The sequence below is a fragment of the Perna viridis genome, chromosome 1 (assembly GCF_037379345.1).
Source record: "Perna viridis isolate PV_CMFRI_1.1 ecotype Kerala chromosome 1, ASM3737934v1, whole genome shotgun sequence".
In the NCBI taxonomy this organism is placed as follows: Eukaryota; Metazoa; Mollusca; class Bivalvia; order Mytilida; family Mytilidae; genus Perna; species Perna viridis.
Window position 1 is genome coordinate 11841675 of NC_142445.1, and position 25409 is coordinate 11867083.

General features: G+C 33.2%; 1 protein-coding gene across 1 annotated transcript; it reads left to right on the top strand.

Moving 5' to 3' along the window:
- The first annotated feature begins 5992 nt into the window (after positions 1–5992).
- LOC148627268 (uncharacterized) lies at positions 5993–24959 on the top strand. The gene is made up of 2 exons (XM_088564823.1): positions 5993–7914; positions 21920–24959. The coding sequence occupies exons 1-2, from the start codon at positions 6072–6074 to the stop codon at positions 23782–23784; spliced, it is 3708 nt and encodes a 1235-aa protein (XP_088420949.1). The 5' UTR covers positions 5993–6071; the 3' UTR covers positions 23785–24959.
- The last annotated feature ends 450 nt before the right edge of the window (positions 24960–25409 follow it).

The window sequence follows — 25409 nt, forward strand, 5'->3', positions numbered from 1 at the left end:
AGGACTAAATCTTCATTTATCGACATAATTAAGCTTAGAACTTCAATATATATATATTATGAAAATTAATGCAGATAAAATAGAATTTGAAGGTATTTTTCTATATAGAATCTTAATCAGTCTCACAACAGTAGTTTTGTGAGCAGAAATCTTGTCAGGTCGAACTACATATAAATGTTTTTTGTAATCTGCCTAAATTGGATTTACAATATCTAATCACCATTAACTGGCTCATAAAAGTTTCACACCTAGTTAATCTAATTCATAATTAATCATGCAGGTTAGTGGATTTCCGACCAATTTAATGGACTCTATGATCCATACTATGGTATAACAAAAAAATATCAGAGAACTATAATGTTGTTTTGAAACAAGAGAATGAATGGGAGGAACTTGCCGGTTAACATGCTTGTTCTCGGTTACCACTTTTTACAAAACTTTGAAAACTATGAGATTCGTAGAGGTCTGTCTAGCATAGGTATCTACATGTATCACCTAAAATATTTTCTACGTTTGCCTTTTTCGCTTTTGAAAAGCTACCTGTTCTTGACAACAATATTCCTAAATAATTGAAACTATCAACCGCATCAAGAGATGCATCATTGAACATTAAAACTTAAGACTTCTTGCCTTCTGAAAAAAAAAAACAGTTTTATTTTGTTAACATTAACTTTAAGTTTCTACAATGTGCATCAAGTTGTTTTTGTAGATCGGATTCTGATTCTGATAGTAACACCATGTCGTCGGAAAATAATACAGTGAAAAGATTTTAAAAATAAGAAAGTTCACTTTCAATTTCTTCTGTTAAAAGATTCAGTCCATGAATGTTACGATTCTTGAAAAAGTCTTCTAAATCATTGACATATATTGAAAAGAGTATAGGTGACAAGTATTCTCCTTGTCTGACACCTATGTTACAAGGAAAGAAATCGGAATAGTCATTCCCATTAATCAAATACTCTAGACTTTATATTATTGATGCTGAACCTGAAAAAAAAACACGGTATAGCACTTAAGACAGCCTTACTTAAGTAGCAGTTCGCCTAAAAATCATGCAGTGGGTGATTTATCGATGTCAGATGTTTTATCCAAATTGACTTTTAGTCAGTTGGATATATTGGAAAAACAATAAATAAAATGAAAAAATGAAAAATATTTTAACCTTTTCTATAGCAACGACCACTCCTTAGCTACCACAAATTAAGGGCCTATTTGTCACAAAAACATCACAATTTGAATGTAATTTTATGTATCTAATGGGGAAATTTGTCAAACTACATAATTATATTAATGAAGTGTGTCTCAAAGAAAACAATTTACATAAAGTACAAAGCAATCTTATTGGGTTAGATCTGGTTACCATAGCAACCAAAATTCTTAATTTTACTAGAAAGGAGATATTATCCAAATATATGCATGGATATGTAGCAAGACCTCTCCACTCAAACCTATCAAGAATAAAAATATGCAACCTATCTTTGTTTTTTGCTCATCTGGACCCCAATCACCACCCATAAAGACTTTTCTTCTTCTTAACGCTTTTCATACTAACACTGTCCTGACAATAACTTGTTTGTCTTTTGACCTGAACTTCTAATATTTGGTCTGTTGGTATATCCTTTCAGGGCAGAGTGTTGCGTACCAGAGTATGTGACCTTTGACCTTGACCTTTAACCTCAAGGTCGAATCACATACCAATTTTGGCATAATACGATACATAATTTTCTCTGTGACAATATATTTTTCGTCTTTTTACTTTGATATCTGATCTTTGGCATTTCAGTATTTCACACCAAGGCAGATAGTAATGTTTTAGGTAGATGACCTTTGACCTTGACATCTGACCCAAAGGTCAAACAACAAATAACATAAAAAAATGACATAAAAATTGTGGCAAAATACCATGCAAAAGCTTTTTTTTTTCTTTTTACTCAGTTATATGATATTTTGTATGTAAGTAAATCACATTAAGGTAGAGTGTAATGTTCTAGATAGGAAGACCTTTGATCTTTGACCGTGACCTCTGACTCCAAGGTCAAATGACATACAAAAGTTTGGCCAAATACCATACAAAATTTTGTATGGGCCATATTTATTTTGTCTGTTTACTTAGACATCTGATATTTTGTATGGGGCTATATTTCATTAAGGCGAGGCGTCACGTACTAGAGTGGTTGACATTTGAACTTGACCTTTGACCTCATGGACAAATAACATACCAAATTTGGACTAAGTGCTAATGAGGACGAATGTCGCATGACTGATACTAATTTTTTTTATTAATTTCTCTATGTTGAGAGAATTCAATTAGACCCAAGAATAATATTTCTTGTTTTTGTTGATCTTCTCTTGACATGATATCTCATTTCCATTTTTTGAGCTCATGTTTTACTGAAATGCACATCTCCTTATCAAAATGTCCCAGGATTACATTCTTTTGATTTCCGCTAGAATCTTGGTTCCCTTGATTACTCTAATAAACATGAACATGTAGATTCTTTTTTTTGTAGAACATTTCAAAATGTTTTATAATTGTGTTGTTTAAACATAAAGTCACAATACTGTGACGTATTCAACATGGCATTTGGTGGCAGAAATTTAGATAAGAACAATTGGAAATTCAATATTTATAACTATATCATAGAAATATTATAAATGGATAACTAGAGGCCCAAGAGAGACTGAATATTGACAATGAGACAGGCTAAGTTAAAATTAACTAAATAGTCAAATGCAGGAAATGCTTTTAGTAACATTTTATGACCTGAACCAGAAATTTGCTGAGGGCAACAGTTTTTGAATTATTTACTTCCGACCCCTATGTTCCGTTTATTTATTATAATCAACCATAAATATTTAATGATTAAAAATCACAAATCATTTCGATTACGAAAGAACTAATCTGCTTTATTTCCATTAAATGATCTTAAATGGTTTAAGAGAAGAAGATTTTCAAAGTTGTATATGTACATGTGAAAAAATAGAATTGTTTCAGGAACCATAACTCTTATATAAGTGTACGAAACATTTCGAAAATCTCGGAATTGGTCTGTCTTATGATGCTGAACAATATAACCCCCTACAAATTTTAAGTTATTTGCAAAAACTGCCTTCTGACTCATATGTTCTATTTTTAGTAACGGCGGCCATGTTTTTTTCACGGATTAAAAGTACCAACAGTCATATTGTGTGGGATACTCTAAGTAACAAATACATCAAACAATTAACAGACACTGTTTATGTTTGGTTAATCTTTGATAACATGATGTCACTTTGATTAACTGGTAACACAAATTAGCTCAATAACAGAAAGGAATGCATATCTGTATATTAATGTTATAGGTCTAATTATGTCGATAAATGAAGATGTTTCACCCCAAAAAAAGTTCGTCCTGTCAAGATTTTGGATTTATCTCTAAATTAATTTCAAATATCTATACATTGAAATGACTAACACAATTAAAAGCTTTAAGAATCCGATAGATATTTTTGAAAGACTTAAGTAAATTTCAAATATTCTATGATTTGTTACCATACCCCAGTAAAAAACTGCACAAATTACGTAAGAGTTCGTCCTGTCAAGATACTTCCCCGTTAACTTTCTCAAAATTAAATATTTTTATATCAAAATACACCGTTTAATATAGGCTTTACGAATATGTAAAACTTTTTTGATAGACATTTATCACTTAGAGAAAAAATAATGTTGTTTGTTCCCACATCCGATACCAAATTGAAAATTTCCTGTTTTAAAAAAAGTTCGTCCTGTGAAATTTTGAATTGATTTCTGAACATGTTTCAAAAACATATACACCGTACAACAAAATATACCAAAAAGTTTAAGCTTTAAGAATATGTTAAGGATTTGTGACAGACATGAATTAAAATCCAAATAGTCGATGTTCTCTTACCGTACCCCCGTTAAAAAAAAACGACACAAATCATGTATCAGAACAAGTCCGCCCTGTCAAGATTTTTTCACTTTAACTGGCTCAAAATGAAATAATTTTTTTTATCAAAATGTACCTATAAGTATAAGCTTTAAGAATAAGTAAACATTTTTTGACTTAAATGACACATTTAATAATGAACTTTATTCATCAACATGTCCCCTTTTTCATCGCAATTTTTTTGTCCTGTCAAGATTTTTGCTATATTATTCAATATTTTCAAAAAAAAACTTTAAATCATTTAAAAGCAATTTTATTCTTCTTTAGAAATCCTTTTAATTTTTTGAATGTCATTAAATAAAACAAAGGTTATAGCCAAAATGTATCAGAAAATGCCCGTCCTGTTTTATACCAACCCCTCGATCTTCCGGTGAAAAATTTCTCAAGAGTAACATGTTTATTCTTCATTCGTCAAATGTTAGTGCGTTCTTTGTAACTGTGTCGATCGTGTCGATTTTATAAGAAACGTGTTTTTATTTATATATAACCTGTATAAATCACTGATTTAAGACTTTCAACAAAGAAAAGTCTTAAAAAAAACTACGACTTACAGGGTTAGAAGAAGTATTTTACAAATTAATAATTGTAGAAATGTAAAAGAAAGATGTTACAGAAAAAGAAACGACATTAAGCAAAGAAAGATACGTACAAACTGCAGGTTACAGCGCCTAAAAATACATTTCACGAATTAACATTTTAACAATCTTCGATTAACAAAGAGAGAAAATACAAGAACAAATGAGCAAGTAACAAAGTTAAAAGAAACGCGGGAACATATTTATGGCCTATATCCCCTTCCATAAAATCTAGGGGTCTATATTTAGATATTACACTACCTATATTGATTGTAGAAATGTATAGGTTCGTTGAAACCGACACCTACGTACATTCCGTTCGATTACAATATTCAATTTAATACATGTATATTATATAGCTAGTTCGAATTGGTAAGCACATCTAATTAACATTAGATTAGGCAGAACAAAGCTGTACACGGTAAATGAAACAAGATAGGCGAGCTTAATATCATTTTGACACACAGGTAAATACAGATATATCATAAAGTATATGTGTTTTAATCTAAAGGTAAGAATAATTAGAGCCAATTTTATGAATAATAAGCTGCAGGTACGATAAATATTATTTCATTGTGTATGTTAATAACTTTTCATTTTTAATAGGTCACTAAGATTCCTTTAAACGCAACACATGGAAGGTGAAGGGTAGTTTGCAGTTGTTATTTAAAGCTGCTTTAGCTGTCATTTTCGTTTTTTTTTTCTGTTGAAATATGCCTTAACTTTCAATTATTTCTACTAGATTGTATTTTTCTTGTATAATTTCTTTTGATATTCCCAAATAATATGCATTGAATACATTAAATAGGTTTCGATACATATATTCTCTTGCAAGACAAAATGACGACCTAGATAAAATTTGTATGCGTTTACGTCTGGTGACCTTAATCCGCCCATGTGCTGTAAGGGGCGATTTTTGTTTTTTTTTTAAATCTGATTGCAAAGCGAAAGTGGCTAATCAACGGCAAGGTAGATCCGTTTCTTTGACGGACTCAAGCCGTAAAAGAAAAAAAGTTCGAATATAACACAAGGATCCTTTTGTAACTCTTGCTCTTTTGCAAGAGTAATCAAGGAAACCAAGGTTATAGTGGTAATCAAAAGAATGTAATTTACGTATAGTGATGTACTACAGCACGAATGTGGTCAGTAATTATTATTTATTTGAAAACAAAGACATGTGCTTACCTGTGTATCCGTTATTGTTATTTTTAACCAAGGTGAAAGTATTTTAAACCCAGGTGAATGTCCTGTCGGCAGTCTTCGGACGAAACATAATTAGATTAGAGCTATCGATCTTCTTTGATTAAAATGTTGTTTTCACAATAATCTGTAGGTATTATCGACATTTGTTGCTTCAATTGCATTACTACAAACTTATTTCATTGAATCAGCAGAATTCAGTTGAATCAAAACTAAACAAATTTGGCAGTTAAAGCAGCTTTAACTACTTGTTTTGATTTTAGATTTAGAAGCATGGCCCATGGCAGTAGCTTAAGTCTTCGTGAATTGATAAACAAATTGAAGGAAATGGCTCAACCTGTTCCAAATGACGATCGACAGAAAAAAATATTGTGAATATATAAGCCTTTTTCTATCCTACTACAGCAACGAGCGATTTGCATTAACTGGAAGTACACCCCAGAGAACGCGTCTTCGTGCCTTTAAGAATGAAGGAGATTTCGATTACCTTGTAATTTCTTCAAAACGAATTCCAGCCGAACTTTTAGAGCATCACCCAAAAGTTCCATGTTTTGTCAAAATTAAGGGCGATTCTCTCCGATCGACATTTCCGGAAGTGAAAATGATTGATGGCAAGTATTTACCGAGTTTTCTTTTGAGCGAAGCTAATCCAAAGGCTTTTGGGCATGCTCGAAATATTTTTCAGTTGGTTACGTTACTTGGTCACTCAAAAGGCAGACACACTTTACATATCTATCTCGATCAGAAAATTAAACCAGGAATGTCGAGAATAAATTATGTTAATCCGGTGTGTCCCAATATAAATGAAAGACTTGTCGCTAGTAATAAGAACCTTCTGTATCGTATACAAGATAGTAAAATTGAACCGAACAATGAACTGTTAAACGGTATGCTTTACATCGCAACTAGTGCAGTAAACAACTACAAAAAACTGGAGGAACGATTTTTACCACGTTTTCAATCTCAAAACACAAGTAGAAAATCGAGGAGAGGACACGAATCACACGGTTCTTCAACAAAGATAGCAAAAATGGGGGACAAAACCTTAAGTTTTTCATTCACAACAAAGGAGACCAGCACTTCAATATCAGATACTCAATCCTCTTATTCCGGGACACACAGAACATCCAGTGAGACCATATACGAACGTACCAAGCAAATGAGCAGTAATAGCAAAGAAGACATGGTAAAAATATGGTATGAATCGAAATCAAGTAAAGATTTCATACTCGTTTTTCCTATTGACGGAAAGTTGGCATTTTTAGAGAAATGGAAAAGGCGACCTGAAAGAGTATGGCCATCTCCAAAAGTGGTTGAAGATATATGCACTTGTGAATTTTACGTTATCGCTAAACCTGCGCTAGTGAACCCAGAAACTGATAAAGACTTTTGTCTTGCGTTTAACAACGCTGAAATGAAACTTTCTGATGCAATGAAGGAAGTTCAGAGAATAGTGATGTTGATTATAAAAGCCTTTCAGAAAGGCATTCTCAAAGAATATTCCGAGGAAGTTACATCATTCCATTGGAAAACTGTCGTGTATTGGGTGTCAGAACAGATAGATGAGTCTGTTCTACTTGAAAACACTGATGAAAACATACAAAGGTTTCTTCTTAGGGTCTTAGAGTTTATGACTGACTGTTTATTCGAGAAAAACCTGACACATTATTTCTTACCAAGTAACTTGTTTGCAGAAAAAGACGAAGATGTTCTACATGAAGTTGCTATAATGATTGTCGAAATTCAAGAAAATTCGATAGAATATTTACAGAAATTTATCAGTACACAACAAAATAATGAGATGAATTGCGATATGGTACCACTGAGTAAAATCAAAGAATTCAACAACTCAACTGGGAGTTCTGAAATTGAACTTCTCCTTCGGGCATTACGAGGGTTCACATCTGAGGGAAAAGACAAACTTAAAGCAGCACTAAAACATGTTGCAACAGAAGGATTTCCATATTTCATCGAAGAGTTGTCTAGAGGACATGACGAGAACAAAACATGTATTGAAAACCAAATGAACCAGATGTTACATGCATTTTTAAACCAAAACGTCGCCCATGATGCATTGATTGACAGTGCCGTATCTCTTCTGATCAACGAAAGTTCCAAGGATGCACCAAATATTCAAGAAATTACAGGGAAAATGTTTTCAATAGTTTTACAAAATGTTTTGGGACTATAGAAATAGGGACATTCACAACTCGTGGATCGTTATGGTGTATCCATCTGCACCATGAAAACTGATTTATTCAACGGGTCATAGTTTTCCGTTCCTCGTTTGTCTACCTTGGACTTGACTTTTTATGAACTTTTGTTACTTTGAATGTTTGATTTTAGTTACTTTATGTTCCTTTTTGTTTATGTCTGTTTTCCATGTCTGGTCTTTGTCCCTGGATTGCATTCTTTTGATTACCGCTATAACATTGGTTCCCTTGATTACTCTTTATAATCTGTTATATTATTGTAATCATCAAGATAGCATCAGAACATCACAGTAAAAAACGAACCATGATTTGGAACAAAATCGTAGTTCAGGGATTTTAAAAGCGAATGTTGTCCTAGTTTACCCTACCGGTGCACCTGGTCCATGCTCCCAGTTTTAGTGGCGTCCGAATTACTTATTTACTTTTGTTACTAATTATGTATTATTCTTTGTTGTGTGTGTCTGTTTTCCATGTCTGGTCTTTGTCCCTGGATTATATTCTTTTGATTTCCGCTAGAATCTTAGTACCATTGATTACTCTTCCATACAATTTTATGAACGTAAAGCCCACTTTACATTAAGTACAAACCTTTGCTGTTATATAGTTGTCTAGGCGCGTTTGACACTACGTAAACTTGAAATTGGATTTTTTTTTATTATCTTTATGTGCCTCTTACCCAAACTTCATAACCTGGTCATTCACTCTGCCAAGCATCTCAAAATACGAAAGTGCTAATAAATAAGTGAGAAATGAATGATTCGCTGTTTGGAACTGGTTAGCTCCATCGATGATGATGAATGAGAAATGAAATAATTTTAGCATCACTGGTATCATATCACTCTGTTGGTACAAGAGGTTGTTGTGAAAGAAACCGATGTTTTACGGTTCTTTTTTATTATTATTATTTTGATGATTTTACTTTTACTGGTATGTAACGTTCCAGGATGATGCAAAGCGGAGGCACATATTTTAACTTAGCATGCATACTTCTTATTCAACCTTAATTTTTCATTTGATTGTTACGCTTTCCAAAATTTACCGTTCTTGATTTTTTTTCAGTGAGATCTGAATGTATGGGGTTTTGTTGATGAGCTATGAGTTTTCCTGATGCACGAACATTCGTTCAAAAATTTGATTGTTAGCTTTAGTATATTGATTGAATTACAATTAAAAGTAGTATTAATTGTGTTGTACACCAACACAGTTGTTCTCCAAACGTTCCCATTGTCACAGAAGCTCCCAAAATCAGTAATTACATGATTTTTTTGGGATTTTTTTTTTAAATTGTGTATCTTCGACTGGTGGCCATTTTGGAATGGCGGCCTTTTTTGAAATTTAAATTAAACCGACCAAAAGCCCTTGTGGTGTCCTATTTTTAAACCAAATATCCAGTATCTGCGATTTTATTTTTACAATTTATTATTATTATTTTCGTCTTTAAACGGCGGCCATTTTGAAATGGCAGCCATGTTTGAAATTTTAATATGTGCATGCACATCTCCAAATGGTGACTTATTGTCGTGCTAGATTTAACTACATTCCGTTCAGTCGTTTTTGAGGAGTTGCGCGGACAAATCGTTGACCAGAAGCATAAATATTGGATATATGCTTTATAGGAAAATGTGGTGATGGGGGAAGACGAGTAGTGCATGCTTAGTTTTGAAGTATTGTAATTTATCTTTCGCTGCGATGTATAGTGTAGGCACACCGAGAAGAAATGAAATTCATCCTCAATGTCCCCACTGTCGGAAGATTTACATGAACCTTCGCTTCTTTCAATTTTATGATACCGGCCCTCTTCTATTGCTTATTTGTGTGCGCTTACATATGCCTGATCTCTCCCTTTGGGATTTACAAATATCAATATATGCAGGCCATTTTGAATGTATATAAACATTTTTAAAAAATGAAAAGTTTTGTACTTTCATTTAATGAGCTAGAATGGTTCATCAAGTCCTTGATATATTCTATCAATAGAGAATACAGTGCGTGTACCCCTGTAACTGGCCGTGGGGGGGGGGCGTCTGGTGGCTCGCTTTTTAAGTTTATTTTAAAATTACTATATCCAAGTTAATCTAACATATATTTGATATACGATAGCCAAGCTAGTAATATTTGTTGCTTTACTATGGACACCCAAATTTTTTTTTATAAATTCTAAATGTTAATATTCATGAGGATATGAATCATTGGGGCATTTTTCATAACCTTCCCAAACCTTACTTCCATTTAAAATGGTCGGCGTCACTAGGTCAAATAGTTTTTTTATATTAAGGGTTAAATTGTATGGAAGTCTATTTCTCTCATTGTGATAAATAAAAGTCAGGAAAAATTATCTCGAAAAAGTCGTGATAATTTGGGTATTTTGTCGATATAAATGACAATTTCATCTCAAAAAGTCACAATAATTTTTCGTGATAGTTAAGATAATTATGTCGACCGTTCGATATAATTACATGAATTATCGCGACTTTAAGTGAACCGACGACAACTTGTGCCTTCATGTCGACAAAATATCCCAATTATCCCACTTTTCGAGATAATCTTTCCCGACTTTTATTTATCACGATGACAGAAATAGATTTCCATAAAAATTGTGTCTAATGACATGACTTTTTAAAATCTGATACCAGGCTTTTCTGCCGTTTTCCATGAGGATAGTTTTGGTTTGATTTAAATTCCAGTCTATTTATTGTAATACCAAGATAACAGTATGATTTTACTGTGTCCACGATTTCTTTTTCGATCTTAAATAAAGTTGTTGATGCAAGATTTACAATTTACAATTATAATATTAATTATAATTATAATTATTTTCGACTTCTGTTCATTTACTTGAAGTTTCCCAGGTGCATACCATCGAGTTTATTAAGAGCATATGTAGGCATTATTTAGATTCTGACAGTAGAATAATATCATCAGCATACATTAGTGATGTAACTTTAACGTATGTAAATCGAAAAAACATCGATCGATTTGTGTTTTTTGTACTATGAATCACTTTTAACGGTTGAATACTTCATACAATTGTGGACTTTTTGAAGCGTGCTATTTAGAAGAACTGTTGGTATTTGAGAAAATAATTCAGCGGAGTAGAAAATCACTCTATTTATATAATATAGAATTCCCATATCTAAAATTAGTTAAGATACTTAAATGTTTATGTATATTAAGTTACTGGAGCGAATATAACAAACACACAGAATTACACGTCAGTACATTTAATAGCTTTTTCGTTTGAAAATAGTGTATAACTTGTAAATATGTCGGTATGATGGAGCTAAATCAGGACATTCATTCATATGCGACGGGTTTGTATATCTATATTGCTATATTATTCTTTATAATACTTTATATTATGCGTATGTCTGTTTTCCATGTCTGGTCATGGTTCCCTTGATTACTCTTTCATGTACAATCTACGTTTGGCTATAATTCTAGGAGTACATGAATATCTATTTTTACTTTTGAACACTTGGTTTACTTTTTAAAAAAAATATTGCAACGTTTGACATGCCGTATTTGAGCCTTTACAGTCCCTCATCCACTCACCCACCGCAACGCGACGGAAGAACTTCTTATCTTATTTCTTGTGAAATAGTCCTTGCGTCCGTCACACTTATCTTGTGACCGCAACTACTTTAAAACCTGTGAACGGATTTTGTTCATATTTTGTTGGATTATTTTACAAATTTTACGTAAGTAATATTCCTGAACATTGTTGTGACATTCATTTGCTGCAACTAGGTGTATTTTTGTTAAAATTTTGTAGAGTTTTAGGACAGTTTTTTATTACATATAAACAAGACTGGTATTGCCACAGAGTGGTATTGTCCTAGGGACAAGTATGGATGCAGACTGGTATTGCCCGAAGAGCAAATCTGCATATACAAACGTTTTGTCTTGAACGTGTTTGCATTGTCTGGAAAACTTCTCCATTTATTGATATCAATAATTGAATTATGCACATGCTTATAAATATCCGTTAACATATGTTACTAACATCTAAATGGGGAACTATGGATTGCCATAGGACAAGTCATATACATATTCCAATGCTTCTTCCTTGAAGGCGTACTTGCATGGATGTGTTGAACTTGCTATGTCATGTTAATGATTGGCCATTTCACTTTATATAGGATAGCTTGATAAAATTCTGGATTCTCAGTTTTTTGTTTAGATTAACAGAAACCTACGGTGTGGTATCTGTCATTTACATGGATAGCCTTTATTTTAAAATGGTAGGGGCCATAAACTCAAAATCAAATAAGAGCATTTCTTTAGTAGTTAATAAAATCATACTAGAATTTCATAACTATTGATCAGCCATAACTATAAATTCATCGCACGTTACCAAGTAAATATGGACGACGACACGAACGCCGATGTCAGCACCATACTAATATACAATGTTTTGCGGTGACACTTTTATGTTAAATATATACCCATATATAGGCAAATTCGGGGTTTGGGTATGCTCCATTTTCAATTCCCTAAAAAGACTGTTAATTACTCTTCCTTAGGACTAACTTAGTAGTGGGTGATTTGCTAAGAATTTAAATCTATAAGGTCTTCGTTTTTAGATTAGTCCTAGTTAAACACTTATCTAGGAAAAGAGAATAAAACTGCATAATGGAAAAAAATCCAACTTACAGTCATGTACTCAACACATACCATTCGAAATTCTTATGAAACAAAATTACAATACCGGTATATGAAGGACTTAAAGGCTAAATCCATCGGTACTGTTTCACAGTTATCACTTCAAAATTTTTATATTTTAACTAAATCTCGTATCAAACAATTTTAAGTTCAGAAAAGGAGATTTTAATTACAACCTCATTTCAATCTCCTAAACTATTTCCCCACTTATTATGCAAAAGCTCAAATGTCGAAAATCAAATGTTACCCTTCTCAATGGAAAAATAATACTAAGGGAGAATCTTGAGTAATACAAATACATGCACATATATACAGAAACCTGAAAAATAATCAAAGGTTTGTCAATATAAGATTTTGTTTGTGTTCATACATGTATGTTAGTGTTTTTATTTTAAAAGCCAGTTAACCGGGTTATCCTTAATGTACTTTTGTACATGTATAAAACATACTTGATTTAACAAATGTCGTACAGTACATAATTTATTTACACACAATAACATGTACATAAAGTCATAATGTGATGGTTTTCTATAAATCGGAAATTTAACAAAAAATGATCAGTAAACTTTAAGCATTAAAAAAGATTATATGTGGTAAACATCTTAAAAAAAGAGTAATATTTACTTGTACAATATTTAAGTATGAAGGTGATTGAAATCATATTTTTATGTACATGTACAAACTATACTTTATTTGCACGAAGTCATAAACAAAAAAAATGTTTAAATTAAAAATCATACTAAGAGTTGTCAGTACATGCAGTCTGACATGTACATATTTTACTCCAACTAAAATTCGTTGGAGTTCGCTCCTCGGGAATGTACTTACATGTACACAGTACTTTTATGTGCACATAACCTCTATATGTATAATGTAGAGTCCCTGAAACATCATGTTACAGTAATGGGCAGCAAATTGGACGACCCCAACTTAACAGATTCCTCAATGCCATGTGTTTTGCAACAAAACATCGAAAAGTTCATATACATGATATACACGTACGTGTATGGAACATGAACTGTTAAAAGATATGTAAAAAGAAGATTCTATTTAGCCTTGGTACCCAATTTTTTTCTCCAGGAAAATGTGAAGAAATTTGGACCATATTCAACTTGTGTTCTTGATAAAATGCACTTTGAAAAATCTATACCTACCTCGTGGACTGCTTTATGAGAATTTTTCTATTGGAAAAATATTTAACAATTTAACAAAAAAACGATTTCAGAACCGCTTTTGAAAACACAAAGCCCAAACCTCATATTATCTGTATCTAATGGGGTGATACTACTACTACTACTACTACTACTACTACTACAATGTAAGTGGTTGGAATTCCTCCATACCTCAACCCAAGTCAGAAAACAGCTTGCCAGACAAACTCTAGCACTGCTGGAGTTAAAAATAGACCATCCGTTTATGACTAAAAATGTTCCCGGTCACATACCGACCCTTCTTCAGACCCCTACCCAAAAGTTTTTATTTGTGATATTGAGCCCCGTGCAGGTCTAAAGAATGTCAAAAGAATAGGCCTGCATCAGTGCTAAGTTTGTCGTAAAAGGCGACTAAATAGTGCTCAGAACCTTAGCCGGGGCTAGGGCGCTCTGCCCACAGAGCAACTTGGTTGTGTGCCCCAGGTGGTGGAATGGGGTACCCCTGGCGTGTTACATGCTGGGGTTGTCAGGTTATAATGCGGAAAACCTGAGCGCAAAGCATAGTGGGGCACCGTATTGGGAAAGATGCCACGTTCCTCGCACGTTAAAGAACCATGCTGTGGTATTCGATAGGAGTAGGAACCTTTGCGCTCCGCTACAAGATGCTAAATTGTCCGACCCTACCCACCTCTACCTATTTTCAGTGGCAATCAAAATTTGTCTACCCCATTATCCTCGTACCCCATTTCATTTTTCATTCCATCATCATTTCATGTTCATTTTATCGTCTATTTCATGTTCATCCCCTAAATATAACTGAAGTATTTGCTCGGGCATTAAACCCAAGCAATCAATCATATTTGTGATATTGAAAAAATAATAATTAATAAGACTGCCGATTGTCTTTCAGAAAAAGAAGAAAATCAAACCAAATAATCTCTTTTGGGATTCTGCACTTGAGATATTTTTTGTTTTGACCACCGCCATCAAACCAAAAAACATCCCAAGCGCCAAATCACAAAAGAGATTTGGCCGTGGACTAAGTCTGAAATTATTAGTTGTTTAGTCTTTGCATATTTGGTTTTCATTGTATTCTGAGTTTGGTGTCACTATAATGACTAATTTCATTTCAAACGTTTTAAATAAAAATAAATCCGCACCTACCGACCATACAAAATTTTTCCTCCTTGGAGATATGACTGGCATCAATTGACTGGCATGCACCAATAAGTTGGCTTACCTATCTGTCTTACATGCACTTGAAAGTGTTGATTTTATCCCGAAAAGAATTTTGCTGCGTCAAAGATTCAGCAAATGCTGTATGCTCTTCAATATAAGCGTGCAAATCACAAAGTGGATCACTAGGTCACGGATCGACACTAAATCACCTGATAATGCTTATATTGTAGAGCATACAGCATACAGCATTTGCTGAATCTTTGACCCAGCAAAATCCTTTTCGGGATAAAATCAACACTTTCAAGTCAAACTCCTAGGTGTTGATATAGATTTTATGTTAAACTTTGATAGTCATATTAAAACTATTTGCACAAAAGCTGTACAACAGCTGAATATTTTAAAAACAGTGGGTAGAAATCTTTGTAAACTAAGTAGACTTACTATTTTTCATACATTTATATTGTCAAATTTTATTTTTTTGTCCTCTTTCTTGGCACTTTTGTTCAATGGCCAATACAAAGAAAATAGAAAAAGATACAAGAAAGAGCATTACGGTATGTGTATTATGATTATAACTCTTCTTATGAGGATCTTTTAATAAAGGCAAAAATGCCTTCACTACATATAAGACGTGTTAGAACCATGGCTTTAGAAACTTTTAAAATTTTACATGATCAAGCACCACCTGTATCATCCGATTTAATCTGTAAACAAATTCATACTAATAATTTAAGATGCAGTAACTTATTACAGATCCCTCATGTAAAAACAACAAGGTATGGGAAACAATCATTTAGGTACACTGCTCCAGTCTCTGGAACTCTCTTCCTGATGAGTTCAGACAGTGCTCAGTTAATCAATGTAAATCTATGATTTTGAAAGGAAATTGGGAGGGAAAAAACTGCTCCTGTGTTGCCTGTAAAACATGATTTGTGTTACCATGACTGAAGCAGGCACCTAAACCAAATTGCTTCTCTGTGTGGTTCTGTTTATTTTTATTGATGTTTTGCTTGCTTATCTTGCTTAATTTTACGCTACTAGTTTTATTAAACAACTTATTGCTTGCTTTTCATGTAATTTGTTTATAAGTGCTTGTAAATGTCTTAACTTGTCTTCGCCGTATTTTATTTATGTCTCGTTTTATGTATTGTCTTACATGTATGAATGCACTCACTGCTTTATCATTCACTTTATGTCGGCTATAAAAGCTCTTTAAGAGCTTATGTTATTTTGTGTAACAAAACCTGCCGACTTTAGATAAAGCTTATTTGATTTGTAACTCACATTCACGGGTATGACTATGCCCGGGGACTGTGTAAACCTTTCGGTGCTTTACACCGTCTGTGAGAGACCCCAAAATGATAGCCAAGGGCGTTCAGAAACCCCTCAGTCCGTCATGAAATACAAATACTACATATGAGTGGAAACCGGGTCTAACAGTATTGAGTATATATGTTACCACGAAAACAAAAATAAACCCAACTATAGGAATGATCAGCTGATGGCTCTCATATCGTGCACATGATTGGTTAAAACTGTGTTGCGAAAGATTTTTGGGGGGATTTTAGTGGTTTATATCTACAGAGACAAACGAATTTTCGACTCAAAGCAACAATGTAGAAGCTAGAAGAGACGATGTACTAGCTTTATAATGCACGAAATGAAGGGTATAACGGATATACGGAAAGTGCTATCGTTTTCCACTTTATTGTTATAGTATATTTAAATAGTAATTTTGGCGATATAGTGGGTTTTGCTTATGGTATCATGTTTTGTTTCGAATTTAAAATTGTGAGTACTTTTCAGTTATGTACAGATACATGTAATCAGTTTAGATTAGGATTTTTAGAGTGCCCTATGTGTTATTCTAAGTTCACAGGTGATTGGTTATGTGATGCCTATAAGGTTTATTTAGAATGTTCTCTTCAGAATGAATTGTTAGTGGTTGAAGGCATGACAAAGGGATTACTTTCTTACAGGTAAAAGAGTGTTTCTAGTTATGGCTTCTATAGGGAAGTATTTGTCAGGGTTAAAACGACTGTCCGTACCATAGTCTGTCGTATTTCAAACGATACAGTCAATATATAACTGATAATGACTGACCAACATACTGATTTTGACTGGAACAGCCTTGTGTATCGACTGTCAAGTTAAAATTAGACTGAGCAAGTCACTTTTCGACTGGCTCAACTCAATTTGCCGTTTAATCAGACATGTTTTGTACGATTAAACCTTTTTGGCGTTTAATCAGACATTTTTGGACTGAGTAAACTCATTTCGTGTTTAATCAGACATTTTTGAACTGAGTAAACTCATTTTGCGATTATTTTAACATTTTGGTTTATTCGAATATATACAATTTGAATTTTAAGTGATGCATACAGAAGGATGTCTCCTTCTTTCGTCAGACAAGTGTGTTGTTTTTGTTTAAAATCGGAGGCAACAAAGGACATTTCTTAAGTTTAATTCCCCTTTTTTTAAATTTAATAAGGGACAATATAAAGTGCCTGACATAATCTAATTAGTTCTGTTCTGATGAAGATGTTATGTTTGAACGTGAATACGGGGAGATACCCGAACCCGGGAAAGTTACACTGAACTCGTTTTAGGGTTTATAAAAGGGGAGGGGCGATGTTTTTCCTCTATTTGCTTGGCTTTTTATTCTTTTAAATTCATAAAAAAATAAGTACATAAGTAAGTGGGAAATAAGTTTGGTTTTAATAATATTTTTATTATATGATAATGATATTATGATTGTATGTGTGCCAATAAATAAATAATTTGAATATGGTATGGGATTGAATATGTACAACTTCAGGAGTCAAAAACGTTTGATTATTATAATGGCACTAATAATTTCTTTATATTTAATAGTTATACAAAGATACTTTAATTTGATTGTTTATTTCCTATCTGGGCTAGATAGTTCATTTTCAATAAACAAACTATAACTCGTATTCTTACTTAGTCAATAAATGTTTAATCTTTGTATAACAGTGCAAAATATCTGATTTAACACGAAATGATTTTATTTAGTCAAAAAATGTTTGATTAAACGCGAAATTGAGTTTAGTCAGTCAAAAAAAATGTCTGATTAAACGCAAATTGAGTTTAGTCAGTCCAAAAATGTCAGATTGAACGCAAAATAAGTTTAGTCAGTCCAAAAATGTCTGATTAAACGGCAAATTGAGTTGAGTCAGTCGAAAAGTGACTTACTCAGTCTAATTTTAACTTAGACAGTTGAAACACAAGACTGTTCCAACTTTATCAATCAAAATCAGTCTTTTGGTCAGTCATTATCAGTTATATATTGACTGTATTACTTAAAATCCGACTGACTATGGTACAGACAGTCGTTTTTTTGTACAGTAGTGACGGATTGAAGTTTATAGAGGTGCTGGTATAGGTGACATTAAATTTAAGATAGATAAGAATTCTCAATAATGTAACCTAGTGGTTGTAGCACCATTTAGGGATAAATAAAACTCAAGGCGTTGATTCAAGATGTGTATTGTATTTCCAACCAATCATATCAACAGTAACAATGTATACATATATACTAGTAACCCTGCAAGTGAAATACATATAATCAGTACCCAGAAAGATAACTCTAGCACTCAAATTGGCAAATCTGCCAAAATTACATGTATGTCTCATAGTCAATAGAAAATAGTGCTAGTTCTCTACTTTTTCAATATTATCAAATATAAACTGCATAAAGTATTTGGTTAGCAAAAATAAGCACATCTGTTAGATAATAATGCACATCTTTTGAAAATACCAGTTATGAATAAAACATATACATTGACAAGACAAATACGCTGTTAAAATGCACATATAAGCAAATCATGCTGAAGACACTACACTTAGCACAAAAATACATATAAATAACAACATGCATATGGTACAAAGGTCTTCTCGTCAGCAAAAGTAGTTACAAATGTGGGATCTACATCATAAGCTAATCAATAAGTACAAGCTGTAACAAAAATAACTATCATAAGGACTGTGTCTATTTAGAGTACTCTCTGATCATTTCATTATTCAACATAAAACTATATATATTTACCTATTAGAACATATAGTCAAAAGTTAACGGGTTTATAATGAAAAATATGATTTATCTTTTATTTGAATCTTTTGATCTCTAAATATAGCCTTTTTATGATTTTAAGTATTTTAAACAATATTGAACTGTTTTTATCAATAAAATTAATGATTTGTATACTCTTATGTGTTTTATTATTTTATACAGCACTTTCACACAGAAATCACACACTCTGGCCATTTATACAAATCTTACATACAACACTCATAAAACTGTGGAATATGGAACTATAGACAAGAACATAAGTAAAGGATAACTAACCTTAAATACAGAAAAGTTGTCCACTAGAAATAAATGCAGAAAAACAAAGTAAATTAATAAAGTTGACTAAAAATTAATATGTCTGCCAATCAATCACAAATCTGGCTGTCAAGAGAAAGAAACAATAGAATTTCCCTCCAAATGTGACACATGACCAAAATGAACCAATAAAAAGTCAAACAATCAGAGTTTTCCCAAAATAGAATGATAAAACCTAAGAGTATAGGAATAGAGAGCACCTGCTATAAAGATGCACTCAACCATGAAATCAACATATAGTAAACTTGTAGTGGAATCACTGAGGCATGGAATGATCTATGACCATTCATGACAATGAATGCAATACACATTATAATACATGTATAGCAAGAATGAACACAATTTATATAATTAAGTAAATTTATTTATTTATCAGAAATACAAAGATAAAAATAATAACTGTAATATACAAAATATCCACTCCACCACAATAACTTTTCTCATGTTATTTTACATATTGGTACTAATGATGTAATGTCTAATATTAATGATTATGGTGCAGTATTAAGTTTATTTAAGAGTTTAATTTTTAGTATTAAACAAAAGAATAGGAGTATTATAATAGCTGTGTTTAGTATTTTACCTAGTCTTGTGGATCATGAGTTATCAGATTCTGTAATAAAACTCATCAATAAAGAGTAGAGTATGTAAGGAAGATAATGTTTTGTTTGTTAAATCCTGTAAGAGATTTTTCTGGCCAAAAGGCGTTGTAAAAGGGGTGTTATTTGCGGTGAGTGATGGTGGTCTGCATTTAAATTTTGCAGGGTTGGTGCAATTAAAAATGTCTTTCATTCATGTGGTATCTCACTGGTATTGTATTATTCATATATGTTTTTATGTTCATTATCTATTGTCTGATATTGTTTAGTTATAACTTTATATATTTTTTTCTTCAGGCTCACAAAGCAGTAACTTATGCATTGAGTCTTGTTCTTTGTTGTGTATGTCTGTTGTCTGGTTTTTTTCCCTGGATTACATTATTTTGATTACCGCTATAACCTTGGTTCCCTTGATTACTCTTTGATTACCGCTATAACCTTGGTTCTCTTGATTACTCTTTGATTACCGCTATAACCTTGGTTCCCTTGATTACTCTGCACAGCTTCTGAGTAATAGCTCATACTTTGAGCTGGTCTAAGGTAGGACTGTCAGGAAATTCTTAAGATAGTTCCGAATCCGTAGTTCATTGGGGTATTTCACCCAGTGTTCCTGATGCAGATTTTATTCGAGTATTATATTGGGCTTTTTTGGCGGTTTATTGAATCTTTGGACCCGCATTTAGCATATTAGTGATATTCATTTTAGTAATAGTTAATGTAATATTAAAATTATTAATTTTAGCTCAGTTTAACTTGTTGTTAAGTTCTGGCAAACAATAAATATTTAAATTTCATGGAATTATCTATGTGCCATAATTTTTTATTACATATAAAATAGTAATTTTTGCGATATATTTCGTTTGTTTTGCTTATGATATTATGTTTTGTTTCGTTTCGAAGTTCGTTAATTTAATATTGTGAGTACTTTTTAGTTGTGTATAGGTACATGTAATCAGTATAGATTTGGATTTGTTTCCCCTACGCACCCACCCTCCCTGTTGTCATGATTGAATGAATTGTTTATGCTCTTTTGAAATGTGAATTATGTTATGTCTTAATGTATATATGATAGTTTGGCCACTTATTGATTTTTTGGGCCCTGCATTTAGCATATTAGTGATATTCATTTCAGTAATATTGTAATTATTAATTATTTAGCTCAATTTAACTTGTTGCTTATTTCTGGCAAACAATAAATATTTACATTTCATTGAATTATGTATGAGCCATAATTTGTAGGACATCATACTTGCCGCCAATTTAATTCATCTTTTTTTAAGATTTATCAGACTTGGTTGTTTTCCTACATTGCACACTATAGTGACACTTTGCTGTAGAGGGTGGCTACGTGTATCAATCTTGTTACCATAGTATTTAAGACAGCTTACCTTTCAAATATCGTAACGACATATTCTCTGGTCATCTTAAAGTCATGATCGGGTTTTTTTCAAGTCCGAATCATTTTGGTTTTTTTTCTTTTGTGTTTTGTTTTGTTTTGTTTTGTTTTTTGTTTTTGTTTTTGTTTCTTTTTATGTTGTTGACCTATAAAAATATGCATTTTAGGTTAGGGAAGACAAGCTGAGTACATATTCATGACAAACAGCTAAATTATTAGTACATGGTATGGAATGGTCGTGGAATCCATTGATAATGTGCGCCATTGCTTGTAAGTTTACTTTAACACTTCTTAAATGATGCTAAAACGCAACATTATTTGAGCATGCTTATTTATATCAAAATTACACTTTTTCAAGAACAGTCTGGTCTTTTTATGAAATTGGTTAACCATAAAAACACGCCATGAGTCATTTTTAAAAAAAAATTTTTTTATGAATTACCGACGTTGATATAGAACATACATAATAAATGTACCGATATTCATAATTATTTTATCAAAAAACTAATGGCATTTTAGATTGCCTTATAAATTTCTTTTGCAATGGTCCGGAAGCTATGTTAAAATTGCAAATTTAACTTTTCAGGTGCTGTTGGTTTAGAGACGTTACCAAAACTGTCGTTACACGAAATGGTTGGGAGACTCGAAGAGATGAACAAACCAGTTCGAAATGATGAAAGGCAAAACAAATACTGCTATTTCATCACTCGGTTTTTGTCCCACTTTGGAAAAGAGAGGTGTGTAGTCGTCGGAAGTACACAAGAGCGATTACGTCTAAGATTCCGACAGGATGAAGGTGATTATGACTATTTGATTATATCTAGTAAAGTGATTCCTGCTGATGCCTTGGAATATAGGGACGACCTGCCTTGTTTTGTCCGCATTTACGGAAAAGAACTGTTGAAAATATTTCCAGGAGTCGAACTTATCGATGATATTTTTCTACCAAGTACTTTGCTGAGCATGTTGAGAACAGAAGCTTTTGGTCACATACGTGATTTCCACTCAGTACTAACTAAATTAAGCTCAAGACGTGGACATGACAGTCTTCATGTAGCAATAGATCATTCCATTAAGCCCGGGAAAACTCTAGTGTCTTACCGTGATATCGACTGCCCAGAACTAGACTTAAAGCAACACGAAGACAATACGAAGGTTTTATCAGAGTATGTTAACCTTAAAAAGGTTGAAGCTAGAGATGAAAATATAGACATAGATGGTATGGAAAAGGCTGCAAGGGTCATAACTGATGTTTGGAATCAAGACAAAAAATCAAAAGTGAAAAGTGTCTTTGAACAAAACTATGGACCAGCAATTAAGGGAATCTCAAATAAAGACATTGGTACATCTCCACTGGAAAAGAGGTCTTGTCAGCCAGGGTTGTGTGTAATTGAAGAGAATAAAGCAATGTACACAGAAGAAATGAATAAAGAATATGAAAGAATCATACTGAAATATCGCTCTAAGACAAGTAAAGACTTCATACCTGCCTTTCCACTTAGTGGGAAACCTAAATTCCTTAACGAATGGAAACAAAGACCACGCAATTGGCCCCAACAGTATGTTGTGGAGGAGATTTTCAACAGCGAGTTTTACCTGGTGGCAAAACCGGCTCTTACTGACCCCTCAATCCATATAGATTTTTGTTTAGGATTTAACAATGGAGAAATTGCATTAGCAAAATCGATGACGTCACTTCAAAGAAAAGTTCTTCTTGTCATCAAAGCCGTCAAAAATAGCTTTCTAAGTGAGTTTTCTGAGATTCTTACAACATTCCACTGGAAGACAGCTATTTACTGGGTGTCAGAAAAGGCCGAAGCAGGCTCTTTATATTCAGATACACAGGACAAGCTTCTTGATATATTTGGCTCCGTACTTGCTTTTATGACAGAGAGTCTAAAACAACTCAAGCTCATGCATTATTTTATTCCTAGTAATCTATTTGCTGGACTTGATCGCGATGTTGTTGATTCCATTATTTTGAAAATTGAAATCATTCGAGAGGATCCTGTCGGTGCTCTTAACAAGTTCTTCGCGGATCAAACAAGAAATGAAATGAAAACAGAGATCATACCTTATGCAAAAGTACAAGAATTCCGAAATGCATACAATGATCCACGAGAAGTTAATACAATAGATACAATATTTTCGATTCTGAGAAGTTTTTCCAATGAAGATTCCACAATTATTATGACAGCTTTACGTGATGTTCTAATGGACGGCGGACTGTCGTATTTGATCGAGGATATGGCACGAGGACGGGACAAAAATGATATTAGTTCATATGTTCAAAAATTTGTCATGTCCAACCGTATCAGTCAGGAGTCATTAATTGATAGATACGTCATTTACCTGACCGAAAAAGTTGATCATGGGGGTCATATTACTTCGAAAGAAATAGCAAGAGATTTGGCTATTCTAACCGCTCAAGAAGTTTTAGGTAAACTCTAACATCGTCGCTAAACATTGTTAAGTTTCAGAAAGTGAAATACTTATAGAAGTATTTAAAACTCGGAGCCCAAGTGAAAAGACTTTATATGCAAATGTTCTTGTTTGTTTGTTTGTTTATTTGTTGGGGTTTAACGTCCGAGCAGCAATATTTCAGTTATATTCAGACGATGAACATGAAATTGATGATAAAATGAACTTGAAATGATGATGAAATGAAAAAGGGATGGGACACAAGGACAATGGGGGGTCGACAAATTTTGATTGCCACTGGAAATAGGGAGAGGTGTGTAGGGTCGGGCAATTTAGCCTCCTGTGGCGGAGCCCTATGATTCCTACTCTGGGAGAATACCACAGTAGGGTTCTTTAACGTGCGAGGAACGTGGCATCTTTCCCAACACGGTGCACCACTATGGTTTGCGGTCTGGTTTTCCGTATAATAACCTGACAACCCCAGCATGTAACACGCCAGGGGTACCCCATTTCACCACCTGGGGCACACATTCCAGTTGCTCTGTGGGCAGAGCGCCCTAGCCCCCGGGCTAGGGTTCTGAACACTATTTAGTCGCCTTTTACGACAAGCCTAGCGCTGCTGCAGGCCGACTCTTTTAACACCCGGACCTATACGGGTTGCAAATGTTCTTGTAAACACTAGATAAATGGCAAGTAACTGTTGTAAAACACACTTGAAATGAGTAATGAGATATAACGTAACGTATTGTAGTGAAAAATATAGTAAGGGGTGTTTCTTGTTTCAACCAAATCGTAATAAGAATCTTGCCTTTTTAGTGCAACTGAAAGAGTATGGAACAACTATGTTTTCTTTTTTAACCCTGTGTTTTTATGTTACATATTCTAATGTCACTTCCATAGGCTACAATGCTAATTTCACTAAGTTATGGAGCTTCTACCTTAAGTTTAAGCTGAAGAATATACATCACCTAAAAGCTGCATGCGTACACTAATAGCCCGCCCTGAGAATATTATATGGGGTTTACTACCTTGCAGGGCGACATCGGCTCCCAGAAAACTATGAGCTAAAAAAAAGAATGGGAATTCCCCAACATTTCACAAAAGGGATCTTCATGCAGAACTCAAAAAAAAAGTATTTAATACCGTAAGTTACAGTGATCATTTTATGTAGAAATAAAGAAAATATAATTCCCTGCCAAACAGAAGTTCACTTGTGCAGATTTGATGTTCACTTTTTTTTCACAGCAACATAACACAAGTGGACTAAAACTTGTGTAGGGCTATTTTTGCGTGCGTTCTAAAAGCTCATTTGTTGGATTAGTAGTATTTAACCTTTTTAATCTTCCGGAATTCAATGTATAGACATAAAAATGCCCTATGGAAAAAGGTAATATTTATTTAGTTTTATAATTTGAACTTGTATAATTATGTATAATGTAAGACTTGGACACAATTCTATTATAATCATCCCTTATCTCATTAATTGCATTTACATATTGACTGTTAATTTTACTTTGTTTTAAATAATTTTACGTTCGTACCGACAAGAGGTTCATCAGTGGTGTATTACTACATGTGAAGAAATACAAGTGAGCACACCAATAGATAGACTGAATTGGCATTTACTACACTTAATAGTGTGTGTTTTATGTTGT